Source organism: Homalodisca vitripennis, chromosome 1, assembly GCF_021130785.1.
Source record: "Homalodisca vitripennis isolate AUS2020 chromosome 1, UT_GWSS_2.1, whole genome shotgun sequence".
Classification (NCBI taxonomy): Eukaryota; Metazoa; Arthropoda; class Insecta; order Hemiptera; family Cicadellidae; genus Homalodisca; species Homalodisca vitripennis.
In genome coordinates, this window is record NC_060207.1 from 81,782,854 (window position 1) to 81,807,449 (window position 24,596).

Below are 24,596 nucleotides of genomic sequence, written 5' to 3' on the forward strand. Positions count from 1 at the left end.
AACAAGAATACAGTTTAACATAAATGGCAAGTAATATCATTGTTTTTATTATTAGCATAAGTTCGTGTGAAATATGCGTTTTACATTTGAGATTACGGAATCATTTTATTCAAAAAGTGATGTTGAGCTATAACTTTTATAAGTAAAGTATCATTTTATTTGTAAATAAATATATACAAAAACAGGTACTTTGGGATTATACCGACCACACCCAGACATGAATCGTTATTTCACATTTCGTTTCTACTGATTACTAGATTAGCGTAGAACAATATTTCGTCAATATAAAACAGGAATTGTCTTATCGCAAACACCTCCCCATCCTCAGACAGAGGTCAAAGTCGAGCGTCTAGTAGATAATTGGTTTTGATTTGCTAGAGAAGCAGAAAGTTGTGACATTTGCGTACTGCACAAGTCTTCCATGCTGAAGGGATGACCACTCTGTACAACTTCCATACAACCTCTATGGAGTTGTAGAGAGGGTCTAGAACGTAGTGATTTCACATTAAGTGTGTTTCTCGACTTAAAGCTTTTGACCACTGCTTGATAATATTGGTATCTGAGTCGTGCCTCTCCAGTGGCCTATATAATTTCTAAAACAAAGAACACAAGTTGTTAAAATATCAAACAAATGCTCTGCTGACCTGGTTCAGAGCAATGGCAAGATTGACTGTCCTGACTTAATGCATCTAGTCCAATTCAGGATTCCATCATCCATCCGATCCAGTTCTTCAGGCAACACCACTGCACTAACTATACAGCAAACAAGTACGATGGTCCAACTTCAAAGATCTGAAAACAGTATTGCTGAAATTGTTGACTAAAAAGAAGGACTAAAAAGAAGAAAACTAGGACAGTATAGGGAGGCTCGAGACAAAAATCTCGGGACATTCATATTGAGGAAAAAGTATTTTGTGCCTTGAATTAATCTTTATTACTGAATAGAATTTCTATCTCAACAATCACCTTTGTTATTTTGTTCTCATACTCTGTTCATCTATCATTATTTATTGATTACATTGTTTATTCTATTTATTATCATTTACTCATATTATGTATTCACTGTTTAAGTTTTAATCTGCATTTTTAATTAATGCCTAGCGGTTTTTATGCTAGTTGAATTATAAACAGAAGGAGCTAAATTATAAGTAATTTTATAAAACTTATGGATTATTACATTTATTATTTATATAATACTTTCTTTACAATATGTTTCTGAATGGATTCACGTTACTTATACAAAACTATGCCATTTAAGGGTTCCAGTGTTAAAACACGTGTATTATGACGATTATTGTTAACTCTCGCGTGGAATCAGATGTATTGGTAAACAAATTATCGTTTATAATGAATTGGTAATTTACTAATTAATGGTCTCTCCAAAATTTTTGTGATATATTTGTCTTTAAGAAAGACAACAAGAATACAGTTTAACATAAATGGCAAGTAATATCATTGTTTTTATTATTAGCATAAGTTCGTGTGAAATATGCGTTTTACATTTGAGATTACGGAATCATTTTATTCAAAAAGTGATGTTGAGCTATAACTTTTATAAGTAAAGTATCATTTTATTTGTAAATAAATATATACAAAAACAGGTACTTTGGGATTATACCGACCACACCCAGACATGAATCGTTATTTCACATTTCGTTTCTACTGATTACTAGATTAGCGTAGAACAATATTTCGTCAATATAAAACAGGAATTGTCTTATCGCAAACACCTCCCCATCCTCAGACAGAGGTCAAAGTCGAGCGTCTAGTAGAAAACGTGATTGCAGAGTCTCGCCGCCCGTTCAGCTGGTGCATCGCTTTGTTGTACTTCCGTGTTTTACCTCTACATTTCTCCAAACACAAAAATTCAACAAAAACAAACATTTACCAAACTAAACTTTTTATTAAAAAAAAACACTCAAAACTTGTTTTTATTCTTGATCACATTCCGCCACCCAAAATGCGAGTGCCTCCGGCCATCAGCGCGGGGCAGCACCGAAGGTCGACGAAAGAAAAACATCCCTCGAGATAGTACCTATCAGTAAAATATCAAATTCTAGAGGGGCTAATCAGAAATATAAATTGAATTGTAATGGAAAGGCAATGATGTACCGTGCAAATCACGTGATGCCGCGCGGCCTGCCGTAATCAGGATTCTCGAGAAAGATAAGATAACAGCGACAACAATACCGATCACAATACCTGGAAATGCTTGTAAGTTTGTAATTTTGTAATTGAAGAGTTGTTTTTTCGTTCTATCATGTTTGTTTCTATAAATTTCTATTTTTGTGTTCTTCATACTGGTGTGGTCGGTATAATCCCAAAGTACCCAAAAACATTTACTCCTTGTAGAGAAGAGTAACCTAGATCCCCACTTGACCCGAGGAAGTTATCTTTCTCTCTCGTTCTATATCTCAGCCCTTATTGGCTGTGCTGGCTAGTTTGTGGTCACACTGCTGTTATTCCGGTCATGTCGTGTTAGACTTCTCGGGATTTGAAACCGTGATCTTTCAGAGCCGTGATATCCACTAGTTTATGGGGGAGGATAACTCAAGGAATTTCTCCTCTATATTATGGAATCCTACCTTATATTCTATGCAAGGCAGCGTTTCAGCATAATCCTAATAATCGAGAGAATAAATTTAAATAATATTAAAACTATTGCGAGTTATTTAAATACAAAACTGAAAATAAGTTAGTAATGAAAGAGTTTAAAATTATGTTTAAATCAGTTCAAAAAGATTTCAGGCAAGATTTTAAAAGAATGTTCCTAAATCATTGTAAAACTGAGTTTAAAATTATTTAAAATCTATTTGTGTGCACTAATAACATTTATAAAAACCATTTAAAAGTTACTTCTGTAAAGCAATACCAAATTATTGCTTACAGTATGATATAATTGATAATATTGTAATGTTTACAATATCATAGAGACTTTTAGAACATAGTTTAATACTATTTTAGAATCACTTTTGAGATACTATTGTAACATTATTAATTTTAATGATTCAGAATCTTTTTAAAATCAGTTTCATAGAACCCCAACTTAATTTCAAATTATTTTAACACCTTAACTTTACTAGATTAGTAGTTTAAAATAATATAATGTTGAACTATTTATGTGTTATTTTAATACAAGCAGTGAGGAAAACATTTAAAGTAATGCCTTAGGAATTAATTATAGTAATACAGTAGTTTAAAAAGAGTTGAGATATTATTTCAACAAAATGTTTCTACATCACTGTGAAACTTATTTTAAATTTGTGTAAAATCTGTTTATGTGCATTGGTAATATTTATTTGAAAAATCACTTATTTATTTCAATATAACTGTAATATATTTCAACTGTAAATTAGGTTGACACATACACAAACACAACTTTTTACAGTATAACATTCTTGTAATGTCATACATTTCAATGACTTAATAACCATTTAATTGAGTACAAGCGTACATTTTATTTGATTCCAATATTGTTACTTTGTATGTATCTTTATATTTTTTATTTCTCGTTGAATTAATCAATTTCTTATTATCTCTCGTGATTATTATTTCTTGCCTTTAATTTTATTAAAGTAATTTTATGTTTAATAATAAAATCATACATGTTCAAAACAAAGTCACTTAAATTTATGTTATATAAAACATAGTTGTAATAATAGTTTATAAATAATTACGCTAGGACGTTAAGCCATGTCAGTAGGCTCAGTTTAAATGTTTCAATTGTTGCTTATATTGAGAGCGTGTAATGTGGAAGATTTATTATCACAAGACCATAACGTCAGGCCCATGGTGCTGTGAAGGCCGACAGGAGTTGGAATTATCCCTTCACCCTTCCGTTGCGCAATCTCTATAGGAATGGGAAACAAAGTTGTTCTGTGGAGAGGGTGAGCGAGACAACAATCTGATCACTGTATATTCTCTCACCATATCATTCTGTAAATCACACTTGTTATCAAGCGGCTTCTACATCTTCCTTTGTTCCCGGGATTTTTATTGACCAAAAAAGGTCAATTCAAAAACCTACGAAACCCTAGGAAATAACTTGAGACATGATTGTAAAATATTATAATGTACAGTAATTGAAAAAAGTAGTGAAGTAATTGTATACAAATGATTTGAAGGTAGATACTACTCTGTTTTGTATGTGATGTGAAGTGATGAACATTTAAAATTCAACATGGACTTTATTTCGATTTTATTTATTTAGCGACTGATCGTAAACTCCTTTCAAAATAATTGTATACCCTGTAATACTATTATAAATTCGTACAATCTGCTATAAAAATGAGTTTAAACATGTGAATATGTGGTGGTAACTTTAAAATCTATTTAGCATCCGATAGTAAACTTCTTTCAAAGTAGGTTGTAATATTATTCTACAGCTTTGTGATATGTTGAATGAACTACAATGGTATGAAAATTAGTTAAACACGTTTAAGACTGTTTCAAAACGAGTTAAGTTATCTTTAATTCATTTTAAAATAAGACAAAAGTATTTAAAAAGAAACTATATTGTCTATAAAATTAATTTAAGGTTGTCTTTGTGCCAGTTATGGGGAGAAGGTCGCCAAAAACTTTAAAAATATACTTTTCTATATTTGTACAGTAATTAATTCCTTGTTTCTTCACTAAAACAATGATGTATAACACAATATAAATATTACCAACTGATTTTGATTTGTTTTTCTGTAAAGTCTTACGCTGAGTTTGGAAGTGGCCAAATGAACCACCGCTACACCGTGATTAGTTATAGTGTACTGTAACAGTACTAATGAACATCTGTTGAACTCTATTCTATTTTCCTTGATTCAACTATTGCTTCCTATTGAGTATAACAACACTTCTGTTTTTCTTTGCTTTACCTTGGCCACATCCAGAAAATCATGGGTTCCAAACTACGTCACCTCATAGCTAATTCTAAAGCCATCATACTAAGAGATGAAAAGCTCTTATCAAGAAAGTGTAGGATAACAGATTTTTAAACTTACTTCGATTTAGCTATTAAGAGGAATGTACACAATCTAGAAGCTACGAAAAAAGTTATCAAGTGATGAAAAACCGCAATATGAACTTTGCTCAATGTATTTCATTCTTGTTGTAAATATCAATGGGCAAAGGCAACTGGTGAAATTCATTCACAAAACTTCTGTAGGTACCAGAAGCAGTAATCCTCCACATAAAATAAATATCTAGAGACCCCTCAAAATATGAAATCTTATAAAAAAGTGTTCATGGAAGGACACAAAATCCAAATGAGAGTCTAAATAATGTAATTTGGTCTAAAATTTCCAAAGTAGTGTTTGAAGGGTACTCTGAAATTTACAAATACATATACTCTGAAATGTGGAGCATTAGATGCAGTAATAACATTTAAGTACTTCAGAAAGGATTTCAGAAACTTGTTATTTTGTTTTATGTACGTGTATTTCAGCTTTGGTGTAAGCTACTGACTTGAAATTTTGAATGTGTGTGTGTGTCATATGTAACCAAAATAGTTAATTTCTACAGTGTCAAACAATAAAAAAATACTATTTATACTAATAAGGCTTTAAACCTTTTCCAAAATTGAATTCATTTTTAAAATGTTTAAGTTTATTTTTGTATATTAATTAAAGTGGTTACATATTTACCATAAAATGTACATTTTTCGTATTTAAACGTATTTTAACCTCTAAGTCTTCTCCCCTTAAAACAATATTAGAACTTTTCGAAATGTGTTAAAAAGTATTTTTAATTTTTGCTCCGTAGTTAAATTATTTTAGGCTTACAACGGTTTGCTATATTTCGTGTAAAAATCCGTGGTACTTAAAGTCATCTACATTTTAACAATTAATTGATGCAGGAAAACAGAAAATTATTACAATAGGGATCATTGCTTTAATCTGAAATCTCAAACAAACTAATTGATCTTTAATACTATGCTTTAAATTTATAGTTTATTATTATGGTTGCTTAAATTAATTCAAACTAGCCTACTTGGTAAAATTGTGTTTTTCACTTATGGTGAGCATTTGAATCAATCTTATGGCAAAGTAAGGGAAATACAGTAATATTCATTTTTATCAGAGTAAAATGCGTGTCCTTGGAACCAAACGTGAGCAATATCTAAGACATTTTGTTAAACAAACAAGTTACATGTAATCCATTAATGATATTTTGAATATTCTCTACATACAAACTACGTCCATGCCTCACAATAATAAAAAAACTATGAACCGCAAAATGGAAAAATATTAAAACATTGTTAATGCAATAAGAAAAATTGTACTTCGGTTGATTTTTGAAAAGTTAAAATTTGCAACCTTTAATATAGGCTACATAATGTGATTATTTATAAATTGGGTATGCAACGGAAAGGAACAGTGTTGATCTTAAGAGCACCTAAACACTCAATTACACCTAGTACAAAATAATCTTTTGAATCTCCAAGAGTATTCACTTCTGTCTGGTTTATACATGATGTACCCTGGGTACAGCTAAACCGATGTTGTCACTTACATTTGGGCAACTCCATGAATGGCTCATCATTACTAACCACAAATGGGTTAATCGATAGGCCTAACTTGACGGGCGAGAGTGAGCGGTAGAGACTGGAACAGAGCTCACCTCCCCTTCTTCTGAGGTGACATCGATGAGATATCCACTCCTCATGGTGACCTCGGGAGGAGTCAGCCCTAAACTTTCCCTGTTACTCTGAAACCTGCGAAAAAGCCTTTGATTTGCTCAGCTTCTTATCCTATAGACAATGATGCTGGTAAAACATTGCTGGTGGCAAATTCTGTTTACTCCTAATATAAATTGATAGTGGTAATAGAGTTTGCGGCATGTCCTGTTTACTGCCAACATTATCTGGATGCCGGTGATGTGGAGATGAAGCCAGTCGTGTTTCCACCGAGAAGTTACAAACTAGAGGTGAATTTAAATTTGTTATAAGAACTTACTATGTTGAGTTTATTGAAATACGGCTGACTGCGAATCGAATGTACATGCATTCTGAACAATTTCGCGTGAATCCATAATACTTAAATTGTAAATGTACTATACCTATATGTTTATAAAATAATTTGAATACAATTTGAAAAAAAAGTTAAACATATGCTTGACACAGCTCATTTAATATTTAAAGTTACCGTAATTATATAAATTATTACTATGTTTATACAGTAACAATAATAATAATTACTCCCAACATATAATTGTTTTGTTAAAGAGAATAATTATGCATTTTATACATTTTTAGAATACACACACTCAATATTTCAGCATAAATTTTAAAGGTTTTAATTTTTCAATATTTATTTACAGCTGAAGGCGTGAGACATGTTCAAGTATCTACAAGATGTATTATTACACAGACTTTGGAGAGAGGTATGTAAAAAGAGTTAAATAAGCGTAATTATGTGTTCGATATGGAAGGTTCGGAGGAAACACATCTCGTGTACAGGTTGAGTGAGATTCTCAGAAAAGGATCAGTAAAATAATGTGATAATTAGAGCATCATTATTTCAGTAAGAGAAGAGAATGTAACGTATTATTTGTTGTTAATTGTGCAACAATTATACATTTTAATTAAATTTGATTTGTATGAAATGTATTAGCAAATATTCCTATACGTATGGCTTATAATATTATAATAAATACCCTTATTTATAAGTGAGCAGAGAATGTTTACTGATTAATTAACGATTTGGTAATATCTTGTCAGTTTGAGCTTACTTACTTTTGACGCCTTCAATATTTAACGGATGTCATCATTTTTGTGTTAAAACAACTGAAGAGATGCCGCAGTGGATTCTGTAGAGCAGCCAGCAATTACGGTTGGATCGTGACACAGAGGTCGCTGTTCGACACTGGTAAAGGCCGCTGTAAAGTCGATTAAAGTTCAAGTGTAACTCCTTTGTTAAATGAATTCTGCGGAGGTAGCAAAATCAAGAGCTGCAGGGGCTGTAAGGTGACATACGTAGCAACTATCCTATGTAAAAAAACTGTGTCAGTTAAAATGGGTCACTACTCTGAGTATCAGTGCCGAACCTATCAAGTCTTTTCTTCTAATATTTCCCGTAACGTCTGTATATGTTGCGGGCTACGTAAAGAAGGAAAATCCACAATAATGCTGTACTAGACAGAGCTGGGCTTCAAGAGTTACGTGAGGAGTTATATAACATGTTATAATGTATGATATAACATGTTGACCTTGTACGATAATTCATAGTTGATGATGCTGACCTCTCAATGGTGAGTGGTATAAGGGGGTAAATTTTATATCTTTTATATTATCTTGAGGCAAAATGTCAATCTAATGATTTTGATTGTATTTGTAACAAATCATTGCTCACTGAATCTGAGTACATGTAATATTGTAAGTTAGTCATCTTGTTTGTATTTCTTAATTATTTTCTTTACATTGTCGATAATGTTTATTTTTAACAAAATATAATGTGAGAAATAAGGAAAAATTATCAAAACGATCTCTCATGTACTTACATATTTTGTTCAAAGCAGTGAGATATTAAAATAGTTTGAAACTTAACTCCCACCAATTGTGCTACTCATAATTAAAATACAGTGTTTCTCGTTTATTAAGAATGTTTCGAGTGTATCAAAATAAACCTAAGTAAAAAGTAGGAAAAATTAATAATTGATAATAATGTTTTTTCTAGAAATATATTAATAAGAGTGAGGCCAAGAAATCCAGAGGAACTCGTTTTGATGTGACTAAGGGGAAAATATCTATAAATCCGAAGATACTGGCACCTGCGGGAAATGAGGTAATTTTATGAAGCACTACTAATAGACTACAATATTAAGCTACTGTACAGTAACTGCCTACCTATAATAAACCTAGTTAAGACAACTAAATTATTGTCTTCCGGAAATAAATTTCTTCCTCATAAGAACTAGTGTTATACTTCATACTAATGATGCAATAGACATAATTTGTAATTTGATATATTTGTTAAATAGAGGAATTATTGTAAATTAAGAAAAATACAACGCTGAACATACCGAAAACAAGATTTGCAATAGAAATGTAAAAGATTAAGATTGTGCCAAATCAGTTCCAGAAAAAGTTTTAAATTTTAAATTCGTAGCTCTTTATTACAGCCTTTCAGTAATTTGAACTCTGTGGAGGATGCTAAGATAATAATTGTATGCCCAAGCTATCATCGTTCCAGAAGTCATGATGTCTCTGCAAGGGACATTTAATTACAGTAATGATTCAGTGTTTCTGCCAAAAATACAGTTACGAGATGTTATTTTCATTTGACTGAATGCTCCACTGCTCACCGCTTTTCGCTAGAATGAGTAGGCACGTCCAAGCCATACACATCTCTCGCACAATTAGATCATATAATAAACCGATAAGGGCAATCAGGGTCTGAATACTTCCTCCAAGTGTTTAAACCATTTAAAATTATTCACCTTTAACAGGAGTACATCTGTATCCGAACACTTTAGACTCATCTTTTAATAATTTGTGGTAATTATACATTAACATTGCAAGTATAATAATGATTATGCTTATTACTTACATGTATAGTAATTATATCGTAAATACTTAAGTTAACTGTCGGTATTACCCTACGCTTAATACAGAAAAACCACTCACTGCTTATTTAGAATCTCAATAGTGATAATAATCCAAAAGTCACTGACATCTCTGTCACTTCTAGACGATTTGACCAGTTGGAATAAACATTTGGAAATCTTTGTAGGTTAATGGGACCTAATTTTAGCGTATCAAAAAATATATTGAGGAGGGACACACCTCAACTCAAAATTTTCAAACGGCAACTCCCCTATGTGACACATTGGTGGCAAGGAAATAAAGAAGAAACATTGGTATTTATTTACAATACCGTGACCATGAAAAATGGACTTTTTTTCATGAGTTGGGCATTTATAGCCAAGTATTATTATCACAGGTGCATATAAACTGGGGGGAAAGTATATCATTGTATTATATTGATGCCTTTCGGGCATTATTGCATTAAGGATGGGAAATAACCGACAAAATTTTGTCGAACAACACTTGGAGGGTTAAGGATCAGGGGCATCACGTGATCTGGGATTCGACTTTTGCAAGCTCGAGTTAATTTTTTTTTCTAAAAGAGCAAGCAGTGCGCAGCACTGCGCAGCGGGCAGGCATCGTTGACAGGATTAACGTCATCATTTCAGTAAAATTGCCAGAGGTACTGTCAAAAACAGAGTTTTCAGAGGATTTCAAAAAATCGTAACTCCTTTGATTTTCGTTGCCGACGAATTTTTTCTTCACTATTGTTTTCAGGAAAAATTGTAGTTTTCAGGAAAAAAAAATGAACATACCTTTCCATGGTCACGTTATTGTAAATTGATACCGAAACATTTTGCCGCAAACTGGAAGTAGCTATTATACCACCGTTCCTAGCCGCTAAATTGCTGGTAATGGGGTTTCAGCTGTTTACAAACGGATTTGCAAAAAACTTTGTTAGTTTGGAGGGAAAGTCGGCTCAAGAAATGCGTACATGATATTATCAGTTTTACTAATTACCTACTCGTTTCCAAGATGGCGGCATCGAACAAGGGGGAAAAAGAGTTATCTTCCGTCCTCCGGTACGATTTCTGCGGATATAAGTGAAAATCAGTCTCAGGGAGTTTTCAGGTCGAGAAGCACGAAATTTACGGTTTTCAAGAATAGGCCTACCTACACGTTCCCAAGGAGGCTTCGTAAAACTGGCACCGTAACTTTTGCTACAAGAACGTATTTGCTCCGCTCGTTGAGGTGAATTCCGTTTTTTTTATGTTCGTGTCACATTCAGGAATTTTTTATTATTTTGATAATTTTGTTTTTCCTTGAAATGTCAAAAAACTCTGCCATTGATTTTATTGATTTGTGCGTTTATGGTATCACTAACATTAGGACCGACTCTTTTCGGGAGCGTGATATAAATTTCCTTATTTGAAAGTAACTTCACTTCACGCACATTTATCACGTGAAATATTCGAATAGAATTACTAGAGTATTGTGATGATTGTGATCAGGTTTCACGTCTTCTACATGGTGCGGCCGTAGTTACCACCTCTCAACACGATTCATGTGATTGTGTGGAAAATTTAAACAAAAGTAATAGGCGAAATTGACGATAAAAAACTCAGTAGATATTGCAAATACATTGTTAAACGAACAACAAAGAATATTATCTGCCTTTCTTCAAAATAATGTAAAATAACTACTTAACCAAAACACACACACATCCTGTTTGTAGTAGTGTGTTCATTCAATAAAGCAACAAAACTAGAGTGAAATTACTAAACTTCGCAATCCTACGACACGTGATATCGCTCTAAGTAAGTGACGCGACGTCGTACTAGACAAACACTACTAGAATAACAATACCTGCTTCGGGCAAACACGTTGCAATGGGTTCTGCATCTGCTCGCTGCCTTAATACTGATAACGCGCCCCGTTATTGTATGATGTTATCTTTATAAGACAGGTTCTTCCAGGCATCTAACCTGCTTGGTATCTGGCGGATACTGCTTTGAACTGCTATCATTAGAAGCTCTCTTGAATAAGCGTTTCAATTGTACCTGCTGCTCTAGAACTTGCTCTCACCTTCATGAAAAGGTTCCGAACAATTCAGGCATATCCTGGAATTCTTGTATGAGGAGTTGGCTACATAGTCGTGTTGGACAACAGCTATAATGGTATTTTGTAGAGTTGTAATTTCATTAAAACGTGATTAAGTGTAATTTCTTTAGGTAAAGGTTTGGGAGCCAAAAATGATTTCAATAAAATGTCAATTAACTCCTTGTTAATAGTACGTTTGATTCAAAACGCTTTAAGTATGAGACTTTCACTTATCGCTTCAGATATAATTTGAGTTTCAGTAATTTCTCGCTCAACGAAAATACTCCAACAGAATGTATTCTTAAGGTTGGTAGAACATTTTAAAATTGTTTTAGGTTTGGACATTTAACGAGGTTATTTGCTGATTTATAAGATTTGCAAGTCACTGTGGTATTTTTACCAGAGTTTTTAATATGATAAATATAGTGGTTGTTCTTAAGGATTTTACCAATTTGAAAGGGGATAATCTGCTTTTTATCTTTGTGTTGAATAATAACCTCGACAGGACCGACGTTATCCAGAGAATATTTTATAGGAGCCACGTGAAGTTTCTTTTGATCAGTGGATTCTTTTTGTTCAGAAATTATCAGAATTGTTTTGATTTACTTTTATAAAACATACACACACACGCGCGCGCGTGTATGTTTCTTTAATATTGTTACCTACAGAAGTATCCATATCATTATATTGTTTGTTTAGAATAGAGTGTATAGCTTCAAGCTGTTCTCTGTCACATATATTTGAACGAGTATCCATGGCTGGACCTGATCTTGCAGGTCCAGCCGCCTGCAAGTGTTTTTTACTCTTTGTTAAGAGTAATTATTATTTAACAATAGCAAATACACAATTATACTTTAGGGTTTAGTCACAAATTGGGATTAAACAAAAAGTACATACTACACGAGTACGTTACCACATAAAAACAAGGAAGTTGTGATAGGATTAGAAGCAAACAAGTATTTGACAGTATTCCAACTTAACTGATTCACAACGTGCCTCGACAGAGGAGAGATAGGTAGTGTCGAAGAATGACATCGGCCATGGCACGGCGGTTCAACCCCACTGCCAGTCGGGCAGTGGTAGATTGACGGTGATAAATTTAGGGTCGGTCAACAGCGGATCCCCCTCGCTCGCTCATTGAATCAACTTAATGCTTAATTAATATATATAATTTCAATAAATATTGAATCACATATATATATATATATATAGCAAGTACTTTTTGTGATTCAATATTTATTGAAATTAAATAAGGCTATTGCCATTTATACAGTTTAATGTAAATAAAAGTCGTTTGACAGGTATTTGGTCTTCCGATCATATGTTAGTTTGCTTATTTAAACGCATATGTGACAGATAAGGCCAAATACAAAATAATTGAATCGGAAAAAGTAAGCGCTCTGTGGTGTAATGGTAGCACATTCACCCGGCAAGTGAGAGATCCGGGTTCGAGTCCCGGCGGAGCAAGTACTTTTTGTGATTCAATATTTATTGAAATTAAATAAGGCTATTGCCATTTATACAGTTTAATGTAAATAAAAGTCGTTTGACAGGTATTTGGTCTTCCGATCATATGTTAGTTTGCTTATTTAAACGCATATGTGACAGATAAGGCCAAATACAAAATAATTGAATCGGAAAAAGTAAGCGCTCTGTGGTGTAATGGTAGCACATTCACCCGGCAAGTGAGAGATCCGGGTTCGAGTCCCGGCGGAGCAAGTACTTTTTGTGATTCAATATTTATTGAAATTAAATAAGGCTATTGCCATTTATACAGTTTAATGTAAATAAAAGTCGTTTGACAGGTATTTGGTCTTCCGATCATATGTTAGTTTGCTTATTTAAACGCATATGTGACAGATAAGGCCAAATACAAAATAATTGAATCGGAAAAAGTAAGCGCTCTGTGGTGCAATGGTAGCACATTCACCCGGCAAGTGAGAGATCCGGGTTCGAGTCCCGGCGGAGCAAGTACTTTTTGTGATTCAATATTTATTGAAATTAAATAAGGCTATTGCCATTTATACAGTTTAATGTATATATATATATATATATATATATATATATATATATATATATATATATATATATATAATTTAATGCAATTAAACTAGTTATGTTGAAAGGTTAATCGAGAAATTCCGAATCACATTATCTGTAAAAAAACCTCACTCAGGTCGTAGAAACGTAATAACTGAGGACCAGGAAATCGACTTAAAAAATGACCTCATCGAAGATCCTCGACAGTCGATTGGTGAAGTACCTGAGCGACATGGTGTCTTACTCACAATTACACAGCGGTTACTGAAACAGCATAAAGATTATTAACAGTTAGTTTCAACAGGATGGGGCCCAGCGCCGCATTAGGCAAGAGATGATCAAGCGTGTCTGGATCAAGAATTCCCTGGATTGGATGGCGTGGATCTGTCAAATTGCCAGCAAGACGAACTGACCTTAATCCATTGGACTTCTTTTATGAGGTCATCTCAAGATCGTAATGCACACAACCCCTCCGCGTGATAAAGTTGAGCTATGCCAAAGAATAATTGGTGAAATCGAAAATGTTACGCCGGATACTTTACGAACTTTCCGAGAGAAATATGATAGTTGGCTGTCCAGCTGCCAGAAGACAAACGTGTCCCTTTGCAATATTTCAAGTTTAGTTACAGTTTATTTTCGATGTTTAGTGGTTTCATCTTCTGTTTACTGTTTTATTGATTTATATAAACTAGAGTGGAGTGTAAAATGTTGGTTTTGATTAAGTATACCTTTTTCGATTTCTGTGAACTTTGTTAGGATGAAATTATTTTTCATGTTTCCTATAGTTTCTAATTTTTACATACTTTCTTGCAATTGTTTTTACATGTAATTTTAGTTTGTGACGAGTGTTTGAAATGCTAATGATAATTTCCACGAATTACAAATGAAATAATTGCGTCGACCGTAACCTTCTGTACAAATAAAGGAAGCGTTACATTTTCTAGGTGCGACGGCGCATGGCGGCTTGCCTTTTTTTCTCAAAAAAGACTTGTTTTTTCTTAAAATGTGCTTCTTAGATTGGGTGGTTGCGGAGGCATGGGTGTGGCTCATGTTCCGACATTTCGACACCGCCATATTGGAAACCTGTAGGTATTCTTGAAAACCATTTTCAAATTCTTGTTTGAGAACTAAAAACCCCTTGATACAGATTTTCGTTTAAATGTCGAAAAATGACCGCAGACCAAGGATTGCTCTCTTTTTTCCCTTGTCTCATACGCTATTCTGAAAAACGAAAAACGCATTTTTGATCCTAAAACCCCCTCACAAATCAAGTTTCGTGCATATTCGTTACTAAATAGCTGAAAATTCTATTTCCACTTCTTAACGACCACAATCTTGGAACGGCGATATAGGCTAGATAGCGACTTTTTTATTCCATTTCCACCAATTTGTCACATGTGGGGGTCACCATTTTAAAATTTTGAGTTGGGGCGCCATCAATATATTTTTATACTACTCAAAGTAGGTCTCATTTTCCTAAAACAATCCCCAAATATTTATTTCAATTGGCCAAACCGTCTAAAAAGACGCAGAACGAACAATCACTGGTTAAATAGAGGAAAACAGTTGTTTTAACTTTTATCTTTAGGAGAATTTAATATTCCCATCTTCAGGAAGTTTTAAATACAAATTACACACTATAACAAAATAAAATAAAAAGTAGTACACAACAACCAAGAAAACCTAAATGTAAATACATTACATACCATTTTACAAATACCCGCTGACGTTAAATGTTTCAAACTATATCTTTGTGGAAGAGTTGATTTGTAAATGGTGAAATGATACTAGGGGTTTTTATACACATTTTGAATGTATACAAATTATTAACAAAATTATCTTAGATATAATCCACATGGATTTTTTTTGTATTCAATATAATTTGATAAGCTTGCTTCATGTGTTGTAATTTTAATCTGTCCTAACTTTCATGAGGATAACGCGGTGTTTTGTGGATTAATTTTAATGTAAACTGTTTAATGTTCAATTTTGTCTTGATTGTGTTCAAGACAATGCCTTCCAGTTGAGGATTGAAATCTATCCTCTTCCTCAGGTTGGATCTAGAAGGGGATAAATTTTAATCCTCGAACGTTGTTATACATTTTGTAACATATAACGATGGCAAATTTCCAAAATTATATTATATTTTCAATTATTGTATGGAATTTCCTATTGTGAAACATTAGTATTTTATGTTGTTTCAGAGACATGATGTTGAGAATTCTAAAGAGGTTATGAAAATAAAACGAACATACGATACGTTAATGAAGAAGTTTGTAAATCCAAATTTAGATTTGACTCCTTCAGGTATGAAACCATTTGAATATAGCAAATTTCAAAACTTCAAAAGAAAATACGAACTGTTAAAATCTACACTCAACAGTGTGTTGGATAAGAAGAGTACAAGGAAATTACCTCCTTTACCTGACAGTAGAGAGTCTGGCCAAGGCGAAAACTCCTTAGTTCCTGAGGAGTTATCCTTAGGATGGACAGGACAGGTTTTAGACCGACGAGCGGGAATTGCTAGAATAGAAATAGCTTCTCGTCCAAAAGATATTCATTCTGCACCTGTTTCCTTCCTAGAAATGGAAGATGAGTACAGCAAAAAATCAAAGCAATCTAGCGACATAACTAAAAGAACCTTTAAAGGTATTAATCAACGTAAACCAAAGAAACTTTCAAAACATTTGAATTCTGAAAAGCCAGTCGATTTGGTTAAAGAGGCAGCAAAATCACATATACTCAAGGTCTATGAAAAGAATCTGCAAAAACAAGAAACCGAAAAAGAAGAAAAGCAAACAGGCATATCTCAAAATATTGGTTCGTTTCAGGCTAAAGAAACTGGGACGTTTCATACTAAGTTCCCAAAATATTTAGAAACAAAACAAGCTGTGAATTTACAAAAGGAAGAAAATTCAAATGACAAAACTCTATCCATACCGTTAGAATTCACTACAGGTAATAATGTTGAAACATCTGTACAAACCTTTCATGATCACAAAGAGTATAACAAATTAGAGAATTTAGGACAGCATAAGATTAATCAGGTTAATAGTAAGTTATCAAACGCAACAGGTTTTAACTGTAAAGAGAACTGTACTGATGGTGATAAATTAGTTCCCAATAGAAGTAAGGGGTTTTCAAATATTGGAACTATTCCAAGCTGTAACATTTCAAATGAGTCAATAAACCAAGAAACCATTGACCATACAAATATGGATGTAAAAGAAAAAAATCCTCTAAAATCTCTACAAAGTATACCATTATTAATCAATACCAGTCACTCTACGAGTTCTTGTTTAAGAATTCACAAGAAAGAACCATCAAAAACGCCGGATACTAAAGTTAAACCAGTAACTATAAATAAAAATAAATTACTAATTAAAAAATCTCCAAAAACACCAAACAATGTTCATAGTTACAACTCTAATGTTAATAAAGCCACTACAGATATTTATTCCCCGTCTAAGAATCATTCAAAGATTAAGGAAATAAAAAGAAACTACAAAGAATTAGAGAAAACTCAAATAAAAGCTAATAATAAAACATTCATTGTAGATAAACCTCAACCAATATCAGGTGGTATAATTAAATATTCAGTGAAAGACAGCATTTCAGATAGATTGTTCAGAAGAAGCAAACAGAAGATAAACTCTTTTTCTTATAACGAGATAATTCCAAATGAAAACAATGGTATCAAGAAACAAATTGTATCAGATCAATCCAGTACTAAAGTAAAATCGCCGAAACCCCCATCTTTAAGTTCTTCTTGTTCTATTACACATCGCAAAACGCCTGCAATACAAGATCACGTGCTAAAAAGAGATTTACTGAACAATCAATACAATGAAACAGTTTTAATGGACGTGAATAAAGTAATTACCGAAAAGGAGAAATTGAATGATGAAACGGTGTTACAACATAAAATTACACAAAACGTTATCATAAATAAACTGGGATTGAAGGGCTTGAATGGGATAACGGAATATAAAAATGAAAAAGAAGACAGAGATGTGATTGACAAAAACATGCATAAGGGAATTGAGAAACCTAAAGAAAATGAACTTACGAAAAATAAATCAATAATTACCAAACAAAAAATAAATAAACAAGATATTCTGATGGATTCAATAAGTCCAAGTGAAGGTTTAAGTAACAACAAAAAACACAAAACAACCACAACTACACTGAAATCCCAACAAAATCAAACAGATGAGGTAAAGAGTTTTAACCTTCAAGTTCGAAATGAAGATATTTATGGACCTGTGGCTCTTAACAAAAAAGAAAACTATATAAATTGTGTTGAAAAGTTAAATGAAAATAAATTAAAAGGAAACAGTACCATTTTGAAATCTATATTACTTAACAAAACGACAAAACATTCTGAAAATGATAGTTTGTATTCGACTTTATTAGAAAAACCTGATTCAAATATATATAAGAGTAATCTCTCAAAAAATATGCAAAATAACTTGGATCCTTATCAGAATAACCAGGAATTTAATACATCATCAATTAATAACAATAAACCCGAAATAAAAACTCCAAATACTTTGAAATCGACTCGATCTGATTTAAAACAATTTATGATCCGAAAAGCTGCATTAAAAAGTGACGAGTCATTAGATCAGGTTAAAAGAAAAAATCTTTGCAAGCTGGGTAAAGATAAAACATATTCAGAAAACTTAGAAAACACTAATACAGTTGATACATCCTACAGGAAAATTAATATTTTTAAAAAGAGTTGTGAGAGTTTGAGTCAAGTAGATAATCCTGAGACAACTAAACATAATTCAGTAATGCCTTCCCTTATCCAGGAACCGTTGGTGGCCAAAAGGAAGCTAAATGATCATCTAACACCTAGTAAGAAAAATATAGTGGTAAACTCTCGTCAGAATTCACCTGCTTCAGAAGGTAAATCAGATTTGTTAGGAAAAGCCAACAAAAATATTGTAAAGGATAATTCAGACACTATTGATAAAACATCTAACGTTTTAAACTTTATTGATATGACAAGTTTTGTCTCTAAACACGTTAAGTCAGAACATGTTTTAAATATACCTGACTTGGATTCAAGCAAAGGTCGTAAACTTCACAGCAGAAAACCCGAATCACCTAAAGTATTTTTAAAAAAGTATGGTGAAAATAAGCAGATACACAATCTTGCCGAACCAGACCTACGTTCGTTACGATCCATTCAAATAGTGAAGAAAAAGAGTAAAAATTCAAAATTAGTCAGGGAGAAATATTCAAGGGTTTCAACAAACTCAGTAAAAGACAATAATCGACCTACTGCTCAACGAACTGATGTAATAATTCCATCCAAAATGCACACCAGAAATTATTTTACAATAGAAAATAAAACTAACTTAGCTTTTAACTATCTATGGAAAAGATATGCATCAACTTTAAATATTTCAAATAAAACGATAGTTACTGCTAATTCAAAGAGGAACTCTCAAATAAAAAACAACCATGATATTCCTAAACATTACCATAAAAAGTCAAAAGCTTTGACTAATACAAAAAAGGAAGGACATAACATTGAAATCCAAGCCAATAAAACAAAGATTCAAAATAAGGATTTATTGAAGAAAAATGAAACAATTAAGAAAAAACCAATTACTATTAAAAGCATTCAAGACCCTGCTCTTATAAAGTTGAAAGAGATAAAAGGTGATGGCGATACTAAAACAATTTCTCATACTAATTTGTTCAGACCTAAAAATAATTCGTTGCCTCTAAATGGATCTCAGTCAGTGAATAAACAATGTGATATTGAGATTCTGTATAAAAGGCAGCACAAATACAAGGTATATTCAGAAGATAATCGAGGAAGGAAAATTCAAACAGAAATAATACCAAAATCATCTTTTCAGTATGATAATAATAATAATTTTACAAATTCACAATGTAACATTGCATCTACTAACAGTAAACATTCATCACAGAATATCAAAACAAATGTCCAGAGTGCAAGAGTAAAGAAGGTGCCAGCTCAAGAAAGGTTTGAAGTAAAGAATGTAAGATCGTCCAGCGAAATTAGTCCTTCATTAGGAAGAAAACGAACAGAAACAACTGCATCCATAGTTAAAGATAACTTAAAAAGTCCGCAATCTAGAAATTTGTACAACCATCGACATAAATCTTTCACAAAACTCCAACAAATTCAAAGAAAAACTGAAGAACTACCAGCTATTGAACAGAAGTTTAGTGAACGCCTATTAAGTAAATCACAGGCGCTCAGTGACGAATTTAACAAAAATTCTAAAATACAAATAACGTCTGCTAAAAGCGATAGCAGCATAAAAAAGAAAATAAATAATTCCGAGTATTCCGAAGCAAATTCAAAAGATTTACTCAAATTAAATCTTGGCCGAGATGAAAATATTTCCAACAAGTCTTTGAAATGGAAATCAAAAATTGCGAGATTAAACGATTGGACAGCAGATGACATTGCAGAAGAAATAACAACAAGAAAGACACAACAAATCGGAAAAATACAAGCTAGGAAAAGAACTAGTATTAAATCAAACATTTCCGAGATCGAGCAATCAGTTAATACTGTTAAGCCTGGTATCAGTAGAGGAAATGCCCATAAGAACATGGAACAGATTCCTATCAACCAAAGTTACCAAAACGGAAGTAAATACTTACTTGAAGAAACAACAAATAACAAAAAGATATTCTTATCCCCAGAGAAAAATAGACCAAATGATTCAGAAACAAGAATGAAGTTTGATAAAAAAGAAGACGGTGCCACTTACAAAACAACATTGCTTAGAAATGATGAAAAGATAATAAATACTAGTACAGCAGCAAACAGCCATTCAAGTTCAGAAATTTCAACTAAAATTAAAATAAATTCAAATGACAATAATACTAATGACTTTATAGCCACACTTAAAAGCGAAGCGTGCAAAGAGCGGAGAACAAATATCGATGAAAAAACCTCAACTGGAAGAATACCTTTGAATATCACTGGCACGTCGATTAATAAAAAAATATTGATCAAAAGGGGTGAATTTAAACGTAATATAGATAATTTTAAGACCAATAATTTGGAAAAGATAACTATCAAACCTTCACAGCCCAAAGAAGAAAAGAATGATGCATTTAAAGGCACTGTTAATACGAATAATACCATATCTTCTCTTCATGATAAAATGTCAACAGAAAATATTCAACCAATCGATAAATCGAATTTTATGAACGAAAACAAGTTAAAAGCGAAATCGAGTGATCAAATGATAAATAAAACTAGTCCAAGAATAATCACGTCACAATCAAGCCATATTCTGGACACATTATTGAAACCTGTTAATAAGAAATCTGTAGATATTCCCTACCGCACACTTAAAAATAAACAACTTGAAATGTCGTTATCAAAACCAAAGAAAGAGGAATATGAGTATTTGAACAAAATGGTTGATTATGATATGAATAAACGTAGCATAAATCTCAGTAAAGGTTCTGATGTGAATAAAAAAATCATTATAACTGATAATAGTAATAAATCTCTTTCAAGGAATGCTCTAAAGAACTTTGAACCAATCAAAGGTTATAAGGAAACTCAAGAAAACAATCAAACCAACACTAGAGGAATAATCGCTCCAAATCTTAAGAAACCTGTACAAAACTCACCACGAGATCAGTTGCATTATACTATTAAGCCTATCCTTCTAGAAGAATCAAAACGATTCTCATTGACAAACGATGAAATAAGAAAACTGGGCAGTAAAGTAAGTAGTAGTGGTTATAAAAATCTAATTAGCAGTAAAATTAATCGAAATGTACAAAAGACGATAATGTATCAATCAGAGCGAAACTTAAATGCCAAGCATGCTTTAAATATTTACACGAAACAAAATCAGCAACCAACTGAAAAACATAGATATTTAGCTGAGTTTCCTTTGAAAATGAACGTGCCTAATCAAAAGCTTGAGGGAAATTCTACTTCTGCAAAGTCCGACACTTCTCTGTCAAACACGAATATGGAAATATTAAAAAAAGAAAGCATTAAAGTGAGGAACTACAAGACATTCAATACAAACCAAACAAGATGTGATAAAGTAAAAAGCTGGAGACCACAAAGAAGCGATACAATGATAGGAAGATTTCCAAAAGAAACTATACATATGAACGCCTAAAATGTAACCAACGGATTTGTACATTGTTCATATACAAATATCGCAAACGTAACTACATAAAACACTACACTACAATTAACATTTACACATTGTAGGTGTAGTCTTGTAGTTTGCGTCTGAGTAAGGGGGAAAGGCTGAAAAGGAATATACTTAAAATACAAATAGTCAACATTAAAGGACTTAAGCACAAAAACGGTATTAAAACAACATTTTGCTTGTTAATAAACTTTCAAATACTTTTAAATCGTATTTATTTACTAATTCATACTTGTTATATGGCATTAACATAAAAGCTTTATAGCATATAATACACAAAACACCTATCAAACGACTCTTAACTCTTACATTTAAGAGTCGCTTGGCAGGTATTTGGTTTTTCGGTCATGTTAGTGTAGTTATTTAATCTCATGTGTAACAGAAAGTGTCAAGTAAAAAACAATTGATCACAAAAAGGGCTCCTTGATTAGTGATAACATACTCGCCCAGCAAGTCAGAATCCGGGCTCTAGTCCTGCGGAGCAAATACTTTCGAGAAATATAAATTATATATTTGTATGTGTATATAGTATTTCACTTATTTAAATGAAAAACAAAGATATAAAGCTTCTATATATTTCGTGGGATTTGATACCCACATCTTCAGGAAGCATAATATAAATATCAAGAGAACAAGAAACATAATAAATAAAAAGAAAATAATCAAAAGCATATACATATATATATATATATATATATATATATATATATATATATATATATATATGTATTTATTCAGACACTGTCTGAAAATATAAGAAAATACCTTTCAATTACAATCTTAACAGTTTTTTTTTTTTTTTTAATTATTTGAGTCTTAGTGTGCAAACTTTAAAATATTATGTGTACCGCGAAGACATGATATTGGTAAAACAAACTAATTTAAACAGGATGCACGTTTATACTACTGTAATATACAAGTTTAGGCTACAATCGACTGTGTAATTTTAATGTACCTGTATGTCGATCGCAATATGTTATCATTCTTTAACCTCAATGTATGAAACTTCCTGCCAAAGCATTAAATGAGCTGTCGAAAACTTTTACGGTGTAATCATAAACATACTTTTATTAAAAAGTATGGAACTGAAACGGCAAAGACCTTTGGTTGAAGTTCTTTTGTCAATCAGCGTCACCATGTCGCTACCAATCAAGATACGATCTATGCAGTTCGTCTAAAGTAAATTGAAGTTTCAGCTTCTTGCACTAACAATATGAACGTTTGTGGACCCTAAAAATAAATATTAGAAATACGCAGTAACACAGATAAGGCTGAAGATGAACGCCTTATCTGATAAGTGTTTAAACTTCTGTAAATAGTTTTGGTTGAGCCTAACCATTTTTGGGTCTGGAAAGAATTCATTTCTGTCTGTCTGTCCGCAGGATATCTCGAAAACTGACCCATAGACTTGAAATTGTGCACACAGCTTCATGTTCAGATGAAGACACCGAGTTAGACGGACGTACATGTCACTCTCTCGGATTTGACTGAGTGTTAGTGAATTTTTACATTAATCGTATGGGTAACCATGAGGGCAACGAGAAAATATCAGAGTGAATAAATTTGTTACCAAACTTAATACATCCATATCAAATTTAAACATGTGATATATTAAAATATGTAGCCTAACTATCCCAACACATATATCATGTTATAATGGCTGTACGTTTAGACATTTATCATTTAAACATTGATATGAGACCAAATTTAAAGAACAAAATTGCCTTTGTATTATCTGGTGAGATATGTCGAGAAATATTTCGTATGTAGACTTTGAAAGAATTCTAAGACGCGTAATTATTTTCGTGTCAAACCTTTTTACTGCATCATTGTCTGTCTGTCTCTCTGTCCGCAGGAGATCTCGATAATAAAAAGAGCTATAGATCTGTTTCATTCAGCCTCAGTATAGACTGTCACGGCACTTTGTGTGACGTACTTCTACCTTACAATTTTAGGTGACATTTCCAACAGTTGGCTGTTTCAGATTTTACAATCATGCTTAGTTTTTTAAAGCAAGGTTTATTCAAGTGTCAGTGAATAATCCATATCACAGAACACGATACGGTACAATATAGAGGGTTTATTAGGCAAGAGAGTAATCTCGTCACCGCGACTCAAGGACCTGTTGTGACAAAGTCAGTTGATAAGGCCGGAACCTAAATAGTTCCCAATACGTTTGGTATTTGGGGAGTTCTGGATTGTTATTACAAGATGTATTGTGAGTATAAAGTTTATAGCTAATTAAAAATATATTATTCTTCGAATCTAGGTGGTTTCGAATCGCAATTCAGTGTGTAATCAGAAATAAATATCTGAGAGTCGAACTATCTCCACAAGTTTACATTGCATTATTTGACACAATTGCGATGAAAGATAGTGTTCGAACAGTTGCCGATATAGTAATTTTGACATCTGCCTTTAATTAGGCATTTTCAACAAGCATTGTAATATTCGCTGTTTTCGTCATTTACAGGATAATATAGAAAGTTCCAAATCTGAAGGAGGATTTGCTAATTGAAAAGCGGTAAATATGTATATGATACGAAATTGGTATGATACTTCGGCCCCTCAAAAGAGTAAGACGTTATGAAATATTTAATTTGAGGTTTGTGACAAGCAGCATTAAGATACAAATGCGGCATTAATTATGTATAATATTTATTACTAAAAACATACTATTAAAAATAAATTAATTACTTAAGTAATAGTATTTAATAATTTATTTTCAAATCAAGACATGACTGTACTGCTCTTAT

General features: G+C 32.5%; 1 protein-coding gene across 1 annotated transcript; it reads left to right on the plus strand.

The window, feature by feature from the left end:
- Positions 1 to 1,308: 1,308 nt before the first annotated feature.
- On the plus strand, positions 1,309 to 22,048 carry LOC124365641 (uncharacterized protein MAL13P1.304-like). The gene is made up of 4 exons (XM_046821631.1): positions 1,309 to 1,442; positions 7,309 to 7,371; positions 8,664 to 8,771; positions 15,859 to 22,048. Exons 2-4 carry the CDS (start codon positions 7,324 to 7,326, stop codon positions 21,802 to 21,804), a joined length of 6,102 nt encoding a protein of 2,033 aa, XP_046677587.1. The 5' UTR covers positions 1,309 to 1,442; positions 7,309 to 7,323; the 3' UTR covers positions 21,805 to 22,048.
- Positions 22,049 to 24,596: the final 2,548 nt, after the last annotated feature.